The sequence below is a fragment of the Danio rerio genome, chromosome 18 (genome assembly GCF_052040795.2).
Source record: "Danio rerio strain M-AB ecotype USA chromosome 18, GRCz13ab, whole genome shotgun sequence".
In the NCBI taxonomy this organism is placed as follows: domain Eukaryota; kingdom Metazoa; phylum Chordata; class Actinopteri; order Cypriniformes; family Danionidae; genus Danio; species Danio rerio.
This window is the reverse complement of record NC_141038.1, coordinates 35,952,880-35,970,418: the sequence shown is the minus strand read 5'-3', so window position 1 is coordinate 35,970,418 and position 17,539 is coordinate 35,952,880. Positions and strand designations below refer to the sequence as shown.

General features: G+C 35.4%; 1 protein-coding gene and 1 long non-coding RNA gene across 3 annotated transcripts in view; one reads left to right on the top strand and one right to left on the bottom strand.

Annotated features, from left to right (window-relative positions):
* The window catches only part of LOC147832882 (uncharacterized), a 67,347-nt gene extending 50,803 nt beyond the window's left edge, over positions 1-16,544 (top strand). Inside the window, exon 3 of the long non-coding RNA XR_015515109.1 lies at positions 15,074-16,544. This is a non-coding gene — a long non-coding RNA (uncharacterized LOC147832882). The remainder of the gene's footprint in view (positions 1-15,073) is intronic.
* Positions 285-5,708, bottom strand: olfcg3 (olfactory receptor C family, g3). 2 transcript variants are annotated; one of them, XM_087291350.1, is made up of 6 exons: positions 5,465-5,708; positions 4,967-5,255; positions 4,117-4,872; positions 3,805-4,026; positions 3,087-3,210; positions 285-2,991 (listed from the first exon to the last, which is right to left on the bottom strand). In XM_087291350.1, the coding sequence occupies exons 1-6, from the start codon at positions 5,671-5,673 to the stop codon at positions 2,081-2,083; spliced, it is 2,511 nt and encodes an 836-aa protein (XP_087147476.1). In that variant the 5' UTR covers positions 5,674-5,708; the 3' UTR covers positions 285-2,080. The 2 variants fall into 2 exon arrangements, with proteins under 2 accessions (XP_087147476.1, NP_001103412.1); NM_001109942.1 differs by having other exon boundaries at positions 2,081-2,991; positions 3,087-3,213; positions 5,465-5,673.
* Positions 16,545-17,539: the final 995 nt, after the last annotated feature.

Sequence of the window (17,539 nt, the reverse complement as noted above, 5' to 3'; positions counted from 1 at the left end):
AGTGTATGAGTGCGTGTGAATGAGTGTTTGTGGATGTTTCCCAGAGAGGGGTTGCGGCTGGAAAAACGTAAAAAAACGTGCTGGATAAGTTGAAGGGATTAATAAAGGGACTAAGCTGACAAGAAAATAAATGAATGAATGAATAAGATAATAACATGATTAAGGTGTTTACATGAGTTCCTGATCCCAATTTCCGTGACCCCATTTACATGCAGTTATAGCATATAATTCGATTAACGTCATTCATGTAATTTTTTGTGTTTAATTTTTAATTTTTTGTCGAAAGCGGATGAAAGTGAAAAAGGGGGGTGGGGGTCGGTGGTGATGATCGTGGATGAAAATGAAGAGTGGTAAGTCGGGGGTTGCGGGTGAAAGTGAAGAGCGTGGTTGGGGGGTGAACGTGAAGAGTCTGAAAAACTGCTTTTAAACTTTTAATTAATAAAATAAAGTGCTTTACACAGACAAATTATCACTACATACATAAATGATTGAAACACTCAAACAGTAACATGATGCAAGCATTACATAAATATATAACCTTAATGGCCGCCTAATAAAATTCTCTGCATTATGTCCTCTAGGGCATCACAGTGGGTAGCAAGAAGATTGCTGGTTCGAGCCTCGGCTTGGTCAGTTGGACTTTCTGTGTGAAGTTTGCATTATTCTCATGCTCTCGTGGGTTTCCTCCAGGTGCTCCAGTTTCCCCCACAAGTACAAAAACATCCCGTATAGGTGAATTGGGTAAGCTATATTATTTGTAGTGTATGTGTGTGTGAATGAGTGTGTATGTATGTTTCCCAGTGGTGGGTTGTAGCTGGAAGGGCATCCGCTGCGTAAAACATATACTGGATACATTGGTGGTTCATTGTGGCGACACCAGATTAATAAAGATATTAAGCCGAAAAGAAAATGAATGAATAAATAATGTCTTCAAATGCATTTGTTTTAACAGTACACAGGAGTCACAGTTCGATACATACCTCGGTTCTGGGTCACATTTCCTTGTGGAGTGTGGTGCAACAGGAATAAAAACAAATGGGTATTTGCTTTTCTGAACAGAATTTTAATTTTGAATAGGCTGAAATCTATTTTGAAGAAAAGGCTAGTGTTGTGCCATTCATATCAGCAGGTGTAGCGGAAAACAAGTTATGTGTGTGTGTGTGAGTAGATAAGTCAGTTGCTTACAGACTGACTTACGCGCTCACATAATTAGACAGTATTTTATATTTTCATTGTTTGATGGACGTGAATGACCATTATACACTTGCGTCTTTTGCAGCACCGCATGTTTATTTCAGTTTCCACCCACAAGAGTCCTCATTTGTCATACATACTTGTCAATTTCCATGCAGTGGATGGACCAATCAGAAAAACTTTAGAAAGTTGGGATGACAATGGCAAAATAACGGAACAACTACCGAAAACTGCTGTCATGTTTTCAGACACCATCAAGCATCCTTTGAAAATGGCTCTTCAGTTGTTGCACTGCTGTGAACTTTTCTGTCTAGCAGACACTGTACATCTGGACTGATTGTATTTGTTGTGGGAAAAGGTAAACAGAACCGCGAGCCTCGAACCGTCTGGGACAAATATATGTACCGTAACACCCATTTTATATATTAATTTTATGATTTTCCTTCGGCTGAGTCACTTTATCAGGGGTTGCCACCGCCAACTATTTCGGCATATGCTTTATGCAGCAGATGCCCGTCCAGCCACAATCCAGTACTGGGAAACACTCATAGACTCTCACATTCACTATGACCAACCGAAGCACTTGAAAGAAACCCACAAAAACACAGGGAGAACATGCAAACTCCATACAGAAATGCCAACTGGCCTAGCTGGGACTCGAACCAGTGACCTTTTTGCTGTGAGGCAACAGTGCTAACCACAGAGGCACCATGCCACCCCCATTATTTTTTGGATTGGCTACAAAATAAACCAATGTTATCCAATGACTTAACTAATTAACCTAAATTGCCTGGTTAACTTAATTAACAGGACTTGGGGGACACATTTTGTCAATTAATAATCAATAAAAAAAAACAACAATCTAGAGAAAATGTTAGTTTATTTCTCAGTTCTTGGATATTGTTTTTCCCATTATATGTTGCTTTGTATTTTGTTCAGGCTTGAACAGGATAATGTAACATTTAGGTGCAAATATGCAAAAAAGTAAGCCAAAGCTCGAGGCTAAAATGGCAAATATCTCCACAGCTACAGTCAATTTTCCAGGAGAACTGACATACGCTGGAATAAATGTGATCCATACTGCACAGAATATGAGTATACTGAATGTGATGAATTTTGCTTCATTAAAGTTGTCAGGCAATGTGCGAGCCAAAAAAGCCAAAATGAAGCACAAGACAGCTAGCAAGCCAATATAGCCCAGAACAATCCAGAAACCTATAGTAGAACCCAGACTGCACTCAAGAATAATCTTTTCTTTATAATATTTAATGTTTTTGCTTGGAAATGGAGGTGAAATTGTCAGCCAAACCACACATATAAGAATCTGTATAAGCGTAAAAGCAAGAACACTGAGTCGTTGTTGTACAGGACCAAACCATTTTATCATATTATTACCTGGAATTGTAGCTCTGAAAGCCATTAACACCACTATTGTTTTTCCCAGAATACAAGAGATACAGAGGACAAAAGTGATCCCAAATGTTGTGTGACGCAACATACAGGACCACTCAGTGGGACGGCCAATGAAAGTGAGTGAACAGAGGAAACACAGAGTCAGTGAGAAGAGGAGCAGGAAGCTCAGCTCTGAGTTGTTGGCTTTTACTATAGGAGTGTCCTTCTTGCTGTAAAACAGGAAGGTCACCAATACAGTCAATGTTACCCCAAACAGTGAAAAAATAACTAACACGATGCCCATAAGCTCTGTGAATGAAAGAAACTCTACAATCTTTAACACACATTTACTTTTCTCAGTATTAGGCCAGTATTCCTCTGGGCACTGTTTGCAATTATTCGAATCTGAAAAGAAAGTTACACTAATTAGAAGCAGAGTTAAAAATTCATTTATGAGCAGCTAACCAGTTTTTTGTGGAACTGTAAAATAGGTATATTACCTGTCTCATTACTAATTTCTCCATCTGCACATTGAATACAGTCATAACAGCAGACAGGTCTTCCTTTCTGTGTAGCTTTCCTGGTGCCTGGAGGACAGCTTTCACTGCACACGGACCTCACCTTCTGCTTGAAGAGATGATTTTGTAAAAAAATAACTATTTTGAATTAACCAAACCTTGGCCTGAAATATGTAGCATTGTTAACTCATCATAAAGTAACCTAATTTCTGCAACACTCAGTTTTGCTGTTTAAATAAAGCTTATTTGCATAGCGCTTTTCACAATAATTATTGTTCCAAAGCAGCTTTGCAAAAAGGTGTGTCTTATTACGTTACAGTCAAAATTGGAAAATTAGGGTGTTGTGTATAGGGTGAACAGTGTATATAATGTGTATATGTGCCTTTTATAATTGTGTGTTCCACTTTCTGGAGATTGTCTTTCTCTTTTGCATTGAATTTGGCATAATACTAAATAAACAAAAGAGAGCTATTTTGAATTTAATAAATTACAATTTTTTTGAGTTTTTTTATTGTTTAAGTTGTTTTAACTACTTCTGATTAATTGAGATATATTGTGTAGTGTTGATTACACCATGATGGCATGGTATGGAGTAGTAAATTGTTTTTAAACCAAAGAACAGTGATGTAACATAATCCTGTGTTCTTTTTTGTGATGTTTAGTTCAAATGTTATAGAAAAAATGGGTTACTGCCTTATACCTCTCCTCCAGCCCAAATGATGTTTGTAGTGTTTAGCACAAACTGCTGTTCAGGGGGCAATGAAGCATCATAGTATCCCACTGATTTAAAAAGTGTTGAACCATATGAGTCCAGCTGTAAATTTACAACATCATATTGGGCTACAGCGGCACCAGTGCTGTCAAACCACACATGATCCCCTGTTTTTATGGTGAACTTGACCTTTTTTAAAGCCTCAACAACCTGCCAATGAAAAGTATTAGCATTGTCACTAAGGCAGTAAAACATTTTTCTTCATTTTATCCATTTCATTTCACCAATTGTTTGTTTTACCTGCTGTGGTTGTATTGTCAGGTCTTTCTCACAACCTTCGTGTTCTTTACAATTGAATAGACTGTGTAATGAATGTGCCACAGCATAAACTGCTTTGTACACGTAGCTTGCATATCTTTGTTCAGGCACATCCTCACTGATTGATTTTAGCACAAAGAGATCCTCATATCTGCTACAACTTAATGCATATCGAGATGAATTAACCTCACTCTTTAAACATGGAAAACCTTTTTTCCAAAATTCGTTAATGGCATATTCAGCAAAGCCTTCAACACTGATTTTTTTCACCGCAATCCCCAATGACCCTTTAAGCACATGAAAGCTGCTTGGAGTGATGAAACTTTTTACAGTTATCCATGATTTCACACCAATCATTTGGAGTCCTGTAATGTTCTCAATGCTTAACTGATCAACAAGTATGCCCATTTCTGGAAGTGAAACAAAAGCAACAATTACTTTTGCTGTGCCTTTTTTAATCATATTCACTGCTTTATGGAGATTTTCTGCCTCTGTTCGGTAGAATTTGGCATAATATTCTACACAAATCCCCACTTCTTGGGCTATTTTCAGAAATATGGACATTCCATAGTTTCCATATTCATTGTCACTGCTCACAGCTCCCACCCAAGACCAGCCTAAGTCCTTAACTAGATAAGCAAGTGCTCTGCTCTGATGGTAATCACTAGCCATAGTCCTGAAGAATGATGGGTAGTCTTTCTTATTACTGAGACATTCACATGAGGCTGAGTGACTTATCTGCAAAAAAAATAAAATACAGAAAACAGTGATACCACCATCTGTGATTGTTAAAAACTAAAGAAAACATTAATAAAATTGTATTGCTTTTTACCACTGGAATTTTAAAAGGTCCCGTAGTTCTGGACAGTATCACTGTTGCAGAAGACTCTGATTCACCAATGATTGCATGTATAGGAGACCGTCCATTACATCTCTCACCTGCTCCAAACTCCTGACCATTCATTAGTCCCATAATTGCACTCATGGTAGACTGTCTTGAACCACAGGTATCATAGATTCTATAACCAATTGAAATATTTGGTAGCAATTGTACACTTCTGTTTATCTCCTCAATGGCAAAGATCAGGATTTGTGCCAGACGAAAATCTCTCAGGTACACACTGCAATATGAAATAAGAAAAGATATATAAGGCTAAATATATAGGCTTAACTAAATAATTTGAAAATATAATTAATTATTTTGTGACTTTCCCTATAGCATATTCACGCTTGATACACCAAATTCATTTGTGGGTATTATTTTAATCCTGAAAGCATTTTTGTTTAAAATAGATATTGGATCTGCTCTAATATTTGAAATGAAACAAACCTGGAGCATGATAGAAGCTGAGGTTGTTTTGTAAATTCAAATGAAGGCAATGTTTCTGTGCTGTGGACTGGAAAAAGAGCTCCAATAGTTATGTCTCCATCTGTGGAAAGCAGTGGATATTGAGGGTCTCCCATTATTCGGCAAAGAGTGTTTCCAGCCTTAGTGTGAAGGTGATGGAAAAGCAGGAGTGTGTAAAGAAAGAGAAGCATCTTCAAGGTTTAGCTCATTCGTGACAGCCAACTGCAAATGACCTGATTGAACACTTGTGCTTTTATAGTGGTAATCACTAGGGCTGAATAGTTCAGAACACATTAAATGATAAATAAAAAAAAATTAAAAGTTCAAACCATATTAAGAAACTCAACAAATAGCTAAACTAAGCAGATCATAGTATTGTTATTTAGTATTCACACATTGCCATTATAGAGTTGGATTTGCAAGGAATTTGAGTGTGTTGAAAACTATGGGTGTGTTCATTTCACTAAATCAATAAATATTTGTATGTACTGGTGTTAAACTAACTCAGGAATTATCAGTTTTGTAATACTGTTAAAAAATATTTTTTAAATATATTTTAGGGATGTAGACAGATGTTAGAAAAGGTCATCTTTTTTTTCTTTCTTTTGCAATACAAACAAAAACAAAGAACAACAGAAACAATCAGCACCCCTCCTATACAAAAACATAAATTTGTAAACTCTAGTTCCTTTTAATCTAAGATATTGTATATATTGGTGTTTGCTTGTTTGTTTCTGTTTTGATACTAATCACAAAATAATAATAATAAAGACTGAATTACTTTAAAATTTAATGACACTTTAAACCAAAAAACTACTTCAATTTGTAACTGCTAATGTTTCTTAAATTTAATATTTTAGACAAAAAATGTTCCCTTACATCAAAGTATATATATATATATATATATATATATATATATATATATATATATATATATATATATATATATATATATTTTTTTTTTTTATATATATATATTAGTGCTGTCAATCGATTAAAAAAAAACTAATTAATCTCACTTTTTTTTTAATTAATCGTGATTAATCGCATTTAATCTGAAACTTGTAATTTTGGCTATTCTAATGTAGAATTAAGGTAATCACAAGACGGATACTATTTAAATCCAAAATATAATTTATTATTTGAATTTTTGTTTAACTTGTAACACAGATTTCTTCATGTAAACAACATACCCACAATAAACCATCAAGAACCTGGCTTGACAGCCATATTTATTACAGAAATTAAAACACAGGCATGTTAATGCCATTTAAATTTCAAAACAATCAATGCCAATAAAGAAAACATTGATTTCCATGTTGGATTCTAAGTGGACTGCAAAAAAATGCGGAAATACAGGCATTGCAGATATGGAAAATTAAAAATTATAATAATAATAATAAAGTATTGAATACAAACAATTGTACTAATTGCAGGGCTGGACTGGGACAAAATAATCAGCCCTGGCATATAGGAAATAACGAGAGTTGACAAATGAAAAAAAAATATATATATTTTATTATTAAAATAAAATTATAATTCACACTGGAAATGTGGGTGCCTATGGGTTTTGTGGGAGCCAATAAATAATGATCATGACAAAAACTGCCTGCTGATGCACACAATTAATGTTAATTAATAAAATAAAGATAAATAATAAAAGCAATGTATCAGAGACCCTAAAAAATGTTTAACTTAACAATGAAACATCAAACGTAGCTAAAAATATTTTACATTGTCAATCAAATGATCTTAAACAATTAAAAAATGCAACAAATATTTGTTTGGGCAGAACTAATAAACTAAGTGTAAAAAAAAAGTTTCTTAATTTGTACACTAGTTTGGTCATGTATAAATATTATTATAACCATATTGTATAAATATTATTTTCACTATAAGCCTACATCAAGCTGACAATCAAAAACACAATGTCATGATATCTCATGCACTTGTCTTCTGCCCGAGTGCATCTTAAAACACATGACTGACACCCCTCATAGAGCTTGAGTAGCAGACATTCTTTATAATTTGTAAAATAAAGACTTGCAGGTTAAGGAGGGAAGTTGCCGCGGGCCGTTGTGCAGATTAAAAGTTAAAAAAATTATTTTAAAAAAGTATATTTATATGGACAGATCGGTAACTAGATAGAATAGACAGGAATTGATCTGTGGTCCGCTGCACGCTGCAGAGTGCAGAGACGCAAAAGGCTGCTCTCCGCTTCTGCTCTCTCGTGCGTAACAAACAGGCGTGACTCTTGACTATTTTGACGAATACACACCTACGTTACACAAAGCCCAACATGGAAGTTTGTGATTGAGTCAGCCCAATGCCAATAAATAAAAGGACCAATGGGCTGCAGATTATGTCACATGGCTGCTCTGTCCGGAAAAGAAACATCTTACTTTCGGAGCGTGACAGCTCGTCAATCACTTTGGGAGAAAAACATGACAGTCTGCTAAGTGTTTTATGGGCCAATCAAATCATAGGAAGATGATCAGCCCGGCCCAAAAAGTACGTTGACCCAGAGGGAAACTGCCCGTTCTGCCCCTGGCCACAACAGGAAAAAAAAACTGCAACTGCGTTAATTTTTTTAACGCATTAATTATTTCTAATTAATCGCATGCGTTAACGCGTTAATTTTGACAGCACTAATATATATATATATATATATATATATATATATATATATATATATATATATATATATATATATATATAATTTAAAAACAATTAAGCATTTTTACGAGCCATGCCTTGTATATTTTCTCTCTAAAGATCTGTCGAAAAGCATATGTAACAATAGAACAGAGCTGTTAAAATAGTTGCACATTTTTACTGACAGCAAAAAGTGACAACATGTGTACTTTAATAGGGCCATTTTTTATTAAACTACAAAAAAAAAACAAAAAAACATCATGAACTATGTGTTTATTTGCCTTTTCACAGTCTATAGCAAATTTGAGAGGCAACCACTCGTCTGTGTAATGATAATCCACAAATATTTTATATGTACATATATTTTATTACATAACTACATATATTATCAAGCTTGAGCAATTGTTTATTTAAATTAGCTGTTTTTAAATATTTCATAATATGAATTAAAAACATTATGATTTGGCTTTGTAAAATGATGCTACATAGAACACCCGAAGAAATCATTTGAAAGGCTGAATAAAAATCCTAAATGCGTTCTCTGCCAGTAGACATGGTTTATTAATCTGCTGGTGCAAGTTAAATTTTCAAATTCCACAAAATTATCTACACATTTACAAAGCACAAGTATATTGATTTAAGCCCATGTAAAGAACATGTATAGTCATAGTTTTCTTTAACTTTCAGAAAAGAAGTAATCCAATCTCCAAAACAATAAAACAAAGCTATACATTTTTTTTAACAAAATATAACAATATATTTAAAGCTGTGTTTATTGTTGGACTATTAAGAAGTTAGAAAAAAAGTGCCGTTATAGACAGTGGAATATATCTATACATTTGAAATCAGAATTATTAGCCCCCCTGAATTTTTTGCCTCCTGTTTATTTTTTCCCCAATTTCCGCTTAACGGAGAGCAGTTTTTTTCTACGCATTTCTAAACATAATATTCTTTTTATTTTATTTCATTTTTTATTTCAGTTTTCAAATTCACAGACAGATAGGGTTTTCCACAATGTATTCACAAAACAATCAAAGATTCTCAAAATTGTTGATATAAATGAAATTATAAAATACAAAATATTTCCATTATAAAAATGGAAGTTACATTATTGATTTAAGGACATTATAAGAAACAAGAAAAAAATTACACTCATAATTGCTTTGTATATCATCAAAAAGAAACATAAGAAAATTAATTTGTTTCTTTTCTGTCACAATTCAATTGTGTACTTTTTTGTTATATTGTGACATGCACGCAGTCAATCTTTTTTTTTTTTAATTATTATTATTATTACCTGAACTATGTACATTTGTAACTATGAGGATGGTACTTTTAGGATCTTAAATGTACAATATTTAAAATAGCTAGTGTTCTTCTTTCTATCTTTCTGTTATGTTTTCTCACATTACTAGAAATAATACACAACATAAACAAAATAAAATTCACATCTTTCTGACTATTCATGCATTCTATAATAAATCTGGTCTTAAGGCAGAATATATTTTACCTATTTTCTCCATGTCTAATTTAACTCCTCAGTCTGTAAACGACGGGTCATTGTTTGCCTCTCCAGCTTATAGATTTCCTAACTTATGTCAAACCAGTCACTAATTTGAGGTATTTCAAGCTGTTACCATTTTTTGTTATGGCTTTTTTACAGGCTATCAGCAAAATTTTCAGCAGTTTTTGTCAGATTTTTCTTCTAACATAGGATGTTTTAGGCCTAAGTATAAAGTTGAGAAAGAAAAATCGATGGGGATATGGAATACATTTTCTAAACATTTTATGAAACTTCTTGCCAAAATGCCTGGGTTTTTAACATTTCCAGAACACATATAATTGATTTGATTCAATTGAACCACATAAACTCCAGCAGACTGGCTTTTTGTTCAAGTATCTCTTTTGCTCAGGGGTGATGAAAAACGAATTATGTTTTTCCAACCAAATTCCCTCTAGAATGAAGACAAATATTGATTTCCACTGTGTTTTTAAAAAAAATCTTTTCCACTCTTCCTCAGTAATTTCAATATTGCACTCTTTTTCCCATTTAATTTTTATATGTGTTCTCTAATTTATTGTTTTGTAGACTTTTATATAGTTTAGTAATTATTTTGGTTATGTTGGCTCCTTTATAAGCTGAAATAAATACTGTAAGAAGACTATTATTTTAGTTTTTATTGCCGTTTCTAATGTTTTTAATTTTGTGTCTTATCTGTAAATTTCTATGAAAGTCATGATCACTAAATTAATTTTCATTTTTGAATCCTTACATTATGTATTTTTGAACACTTCCATTATGTAGAAAAGTGCAGTATGCTATAAGTCCCTGCTTATTCCAAACATTAAAACTGGTGTCTATTTTGTTTAAGGCGAATGTGGAGTCAAATGCTGACCATCTCAGTATTGATACTGATTCTGTTAAATCATATTTTTTAAATATTTCTTGCCAATTTTTAGTGAATTTAATTTCTTTTTCATAGATTTTAACCAAATTGTCATTAGCCATTATAGCTTGAATTGGGGGTCTATTTGCACTGTAAAAAATAATACCCCATATCTACTCAATAAATTTGAGGCAACAGATTACAAGCAATATTATTAATTAAATTCAACATATATGGATTGAGTAATAATTAATCAAATTATCTTATTTAAAATTAGTCATTTAAATTGAGTAACCACAAAAAGTACTTAAAGAAATTTAAGCAAATTTTAAACAAAAATATTAATTTAATTTAACAGAAAAACCGTCAGGATGTTAATGAAAACTACTCAATGTTTTTATTTAGATTTAACATGAAATGTGTGGAGCCTGGTAATCAGAAAATAATGCTTTATATCTACACAATAAAATTGAGGCAACAGATTACAAGCAATATTATTAATTAAATTCAACCAGTATGGATTGAGTAAAACTTAATCAAATTTAGCTCAAATTAGTGGAGCCTGTTCAGCAATGTGGAGACATACAGTAAACAGATTAACAACAATCTCACAATAGATAATACATCATATAATATACAATAGAACATGTACATTTTAACAAACTGATCATCTTAACAAGGACTTTGATAATCTTTTTTTAAACAGCAGTTTCAAACAACTGGGTATTAAACAATATTATTTAATACACTTTAAGTGAAATTTATGTGATTTAATGCATGAAAGGTATTATTTGCCAGAATAATGCAGATTCATTGAAGCAAAGAGGACGGGGGCCCAGGGGGCCCTAAGCAAGATTTTATTTGGGGGCCCCTTGGTGCAAACAATATGACAAATTATCATCAATCCTTGATAATTCGCACACTATAAATTTAAAACACACATTATCGATTTTATTCGCTGTAGCTATGTTGCTTACATGATAAAATATATGTTTTAAGACAATTCTAAATATTATTCTGCCGAAACAACTTCCTATTGATCCAACTTTTTATGTGACTACTTGCCACAAATCTAAATAACTAGACACTAGGGATGTAACGGTATTGTAAATACCGTCATACCGCAATATTAAATTTTTTCGATATTACCGAAGTCGCATGACTCGGTAAAACTATAGGTCTTCTGAGAAAATTTGCTCAGGCGAATGAAGCGAACGGGAGGTAGCTGGAACTTCATTTCCCATCAGCCCCGGCGTGGCCATAATCCTTTGCGGTCTGTTGTCGCTACAGATCCAGTAATGCGGAAATGGAGTGTGCTGCTAGTAGCGGAGATGAAAAAAAGATGGAAATGATCGAACCTAAAGCGGGTGTTGTCGCCGCGCGCGTGCTGAATAGCGGTGCTGTCGCGCGCGTTCTGATCAGCTGTGTTGTGGCGCGCGTATTGTAAAGCGCCGAGGGGGGGTTGAGCGCGCATACTCAAGAGAGGTGTTATCGCGCGCCTACTGAAGGGCTGGACTGGACGGAGGTTGTGTCGCGTCGCGGGGGCACTTTTGATCGTTTTGGAAGGGCATTTTCTATCCAAGACTAAAAAGGGCATGTGCACTGCACAGGTTGAGCCCTATGTGTGCACGTGCCAGCAAGTTGGGGAATACGACTAATAACAGTCATGGGGACTGCAGAAACACAGCACACTGTTCAGATTGATGCAGACATTGACTTGTACCGCAAAGAGATCTCTATCTCACTCATGGTTTGTCCTCTCAAGTGGGGGAAAGACAATGCACAACGTTACCCCACTGCTGTCAACATGGGCCAAGTCATATCTCTCTTGTCCCAGAATCCTCAGTCCCAAATGAGAGGGGTTTTTTCTGTTGCAGGGGACATTGTAAATACTCAGAGATACCAGCTTTTACCAGATTATAGTTATATGATAATTTTCCTTTAAACCCATCTCTATCTAAGTGAGTGATTAAATGTTAAATGTGATGAATTTTTAACAATACTAAATTGAAACTTTATTTTTTTACATGGTTTAATAATTTTTTGTTATTAAAATTGAAGTTCCTGTTTCAAAGCTAACAGATAGATGGCTAATTTGTATGTCATTGACACTTTTGGCACTTTTTTGGAGTATTTTCAAAAGTTTTTTTTTTCCTGTAAATGATTCAATAAATACCGTACCGTGACATTCATACCGAGGTATTACCGTACCGTGAAATTCTGATACCGTTACATCCCTACTAGACACAAAACAATAATATGGGCTGGCAAAAACAAAAGCAGCTGGAAGTAGCCAAAAACATACTTATTTTTATTATTATTCAGGCACAAGACGCTGCCAAACAGTCAAACATAGTGACAATAAAGATAAATTTTTTATTGGATATAAATGTAACACTGAAAAAAATGTCATATTGTATTTTGTAGTTCAAATAACTTAAAACATCTATTTAAATTAAAATCAAATTAAATCAAGAAGCATTTTCTAGACACTCGCATATCAATCAAATTAGTTAATATGTACAAAAATTGTTCAGTTTTCAGAAATAATTCTAAATTAAGTGATTTTTTTTTTTGTAAAACAAATTAATCTGCCAATGAGATAAGAAAAAAAATCATATTTAAAACCTAAAACAATATTTTTTATTTAACTAATTGGCAGATTATTGAGCTTTTTTAATGAAAAATTCACAAAATTTTGAATCAAGTCTGTCTAGAAAATGTTTATTGGTTTAAGAATTTTTAGATATTGGGACTAAAAATTACACAAAAACTATAAGAAAGAAAATCATTTTTGCAGTGTATTTACCAACTGTCAATTGTATAAATCAGAGGCTTATTTTTTATCATTAAGTTCATGAAAAAGCATTTTGCTGCTGTTCCGGGCACTGCTGCTTCAATCAGGATATCAGTGATTCTGCGATATGTTGATAGATTACAAGAAAACCAGCCACAATATATCACAATTTTGGTAAATGAAGGGGGAAAATGCATCAAAAATGTATGATGAATTTCTTTTATAAACACGAATTTATAGAATTGCAACAATGTAAAACAAGTGCACATCTGTCAAACAAGCTTAAAAATGCTGATGTGCAGTGAGGAGTTTATGACTGAAGAGCATCTACCACAGCAGCAGAATCCCAATTTAGTGCAATGTGCATTTAAGAAAAAAACTGTCAAAATAGTAATTTATTGCATTCTGTAAACTTAAAACACTAATTACAACTTGACCAACTAATTTTATGTAAACATGAAAACATTTTGTGCTTAGCCCTGGTTTATTTTTAATAAAAAATGTATGTATTCCCACTATTTTTCAACTGATCAGAATGCTCTGAGAGGTGAGCACAGACTCCTCTAAGCACGTATGTTTTCAGCTTTGCATGGAGAACATTAGTTATTTACTCATCTATTTAAGTTTTTTAATTTCCCTAATATTTTTTTGCCAAAATACCATCTACAAGCCTTTGACAAGTTCTGTAAGAGTCAAATAAACATAAGGCCCTTCTAATTAAATGTTCATGTCCTATTGATATCTTTATATATTTTGGCGGAGTTAAAAAGTTTGAGCACATAAGAAGTTGCACTGGCCGCGGGCACGCGCGAGCAATATAGCGAAGTGAAAGTGCGTCTGTAAGAAAGAAACTAGTGGCAAATTCGGGAGAGCTGGATGTCTGAAATACACAAATACCTTGGCCCAGCTTGGACAGAAGAAAGTGTCTGTATGCCTGAGATTTTCACCATTGCAATGGCTCATCTGCAGTGGTTTACATGACGCTGATGTATGTCTAATGATCCGCCATTACAGGAAGCGTCACCTGGTGGCGGCGGGGTGTACTGTAGCTAAAGCGGTTATCTGCTGCAGTCAGTGTGGAAAATTGATTAATTAAATCAGATCTTTTGTAAATTTAGGTAATATCATGGCGCCTGAGTATGTATCGCGGTCAGAAATAAAACTATAAATGGGCATATATTTTGTCCCACCACTAATCCACAACTTAAACTAAAACGAAAGTCACTCAATAATTTCAAGCACTCTTGGGGGGCCCCCTGGTGGCCACGGGGCCCTAAGCAGCCGCTTAGTTTGCTTATGCCTTGGGCCGGCTCTGATTGCAGTTCATGTGAATACTACCCTCTAATATCTTCCAGTGTTAACCAGACAGTCACTTGTAAAAACACCACTCTTTGTCACAGTTAAAATGCATAGGTCAAACCCAGGTGAACACAAGCTCTGGGAATGTAGTCAAGAGCTGTGTTTTTACTCTCGCAACTTATGTAAGCGTGCCAATGCGAACCAGGACCAGTCAAGTTTCCATAGTCACTTCCGGGGCCTGATCAGATACCCTGGGCCAAAACAGCCCAGCTTGGGTTTTGGGCGGAATGAAAGCAGAATTTGCCTGAGTCTGCTAAAGTCTATAAGAACTTTAATGCCTTTAATGATGATGATGATTCCAGTATCTTTAGGCGGTCACTTGTAGAAGGCCCCTGTTCAGGTCAACATTACTGCCCTCACAAGCCGTTCAGTTCCTTGTCGGATCTTCATTAGCCGCATTTCCACTATCGGGCCAGTGCGAGCCAGGGCTTTAATCGGGCCGGGCCGGGCCAATAGCCCGGGAGGTTTAGAAATGAGGCTGAAATCATGTCGCGTTTCCATTGTCGGCTAGTAGCTCACAGCGCGTCACACAAACACCGCCCACAGAACGTCCCCGAATCAAACGTCACACAACCCGCCCACTTGAGCGGGAATGAGGCAGACAAAGCACACCATAGAATCATCACGAAACGAAACCATTAAAATGAAGACAACCGAAACAAACAAATGACACGTTACTGTACAGCAGTATATGAAATGTCTATACGCACAGACCTGTGTATTTCCATTCATTACATTTGTTTACTCGCCGACCGACTGCATTGTGCATGGAGTGCTCTCGCCACTAACGCAGGGACCCAACACAGAGAGCGCACACATCCATAATATAAAGCCACAGAAATTCTCCTTTATAACTCAATATGGCATGTATTTTTTAACATCCTCGTTTTGATAGAAGTCGTGTAAAGTTTTCAGCACAAGAGCGAGTAGCCTAATAAAATATAGCCATATTTGTTGCGCTCGGCTATTCACTAAAACTCTTCATTTAAAGTTTCATTTATAAATTTAACCACGTCATATAAAAACATAAACAGTTGTTTGAGAATATAGAACACATTTTGTGTTTGGACTTTCCCCCATATGCGTTTAAAGCAGCGAGCGCTGCGCAGGACTGAGTGACAGAAAAAAGGTATAGGAGATTCTGCTTTCACTTACCCAAATAATGCTCTGTTTGCGCGATTTGATTAATATCATCGTATCCAAATACTTTATAAATATTTACTTATATAAATATTTACTTTATATAAATATTTCAAACCTTCTCCTGTGTTTATTGTTTTTAGAAAATATCGAAAATCTTTTTTTTCCAGACAGGTCTTTGTAAAATGAAAGTTAGGCTATATGTGGCTTTAAAACGTTTTGATTTATGTATTGTATATAGGCTACCTACATTGTTATAGCTAGCTTTTGTTTATTTTATATTGGTTAATTTATTTAATGTGATATTATATATATCCGATATTTGTAATTCTTTAAATTATATTTTAATATAGTTTATCAAGATATGACAATATATTGTTTAAAGTCTACGAAAGTAGGCACGTATTTTGTTAAGTTTTATGTCTTTCTGTTGTATTTATATTGTGTATTATCTCCAAAATAAAGAAAGAAAAAAGCCGCTCGCGGCATAACAGAGCTGTGAAGGAGCGCTCTTGCCCGGTCTCACACACATATACAGGCATCTAAACACGCACAAACAAACATTTTAAACTTGACAAAAACTCTCGAAAACCTTTACTGTCTGCTGTGTTTTTAATATGGTGTAAAGATTATTATGCGCTATTGAAACATAAAGGAGGACGCAGCAAAAAACGTCACTATAAATTAAAACTAGCTACTTTATTATTTTATGCAGCAGCCTTACATTTAAAAGGGAAACGTAAGGGTGATTATACGCAAAAAGACCCCAGACTATAAGGCCAGGTGTTTTCTTTCCCTTATTTCTTTATTTGTTTGGCGAATGTACTCATGTGCGATCAGAAAACTGGCCACCTCTCCTTTCACTCCCCCCCGAAGCCCCAGCTGGCCCTCCTTGGCCCAAGGTATTCGGCGGGCCGAAAAAGGCCGGCCGCTGGCCCCAAGAAAGCCCCGCTTTGGCCCGATTAGGCCCCGGAAGTGACAGTGGAAACCCCACTGGCCTTGGCTCGCCCGCTTTAGGCGCGATAGTGGAAACGCGGCTATTGTCCAACTCCACTGAGCAACAGTAAGAAAAATATGTTAACAATCTGTTATCATGTTATGACATACAGTCAGAAACTGTAAACATGATAAACATAATTGTGGAGAGGTAAGAGTGATGGAACACCCAATAAGGGGGGAGAGCATGCTAGGAGCCCGGCGGCTAATCAGCAGGTCCATCAGAAATGATAAATAACACCTGTCTTTCTAGTGATTGGGCCGGAGAGAATCCCTTCTTAAGCCTGATTTATACTTCTGCGTCAAACACCGGCGTATGCTACGGCGCTGACGCATAGCCCTTCGCCGTGGCCATCGCCGTCACTGACGTGCACCTCTCAAAAAATGTAACTACACGTCGCAACGACGCGTAGCATAAGCTCTGTGATTGGTCGGCTTGGTAGCGCTGACGAGTCTGGGCGGGACCGAGAGGCGCGCGAATGGCGCGACGCCGCGCGAGCGATTGTTTACAAGTGTGGAGTCCCGTGAAGGAGCTCCGGATGGAAAGTTTTGTTTTGTGTTTACCTCATAGTTAAAGTTGTTGCACGTCCGCCGGTTCCTGCCTCAAAATGAGCGAGTTTGAGCCACTTGTACATCCCGGAAGTGTTCAGGAAATGCAAAAAAGTAGCAAAGAAACTCGACACAGAGGAACATTTACACCTCACTGCCAACTAGCGTTTCGGA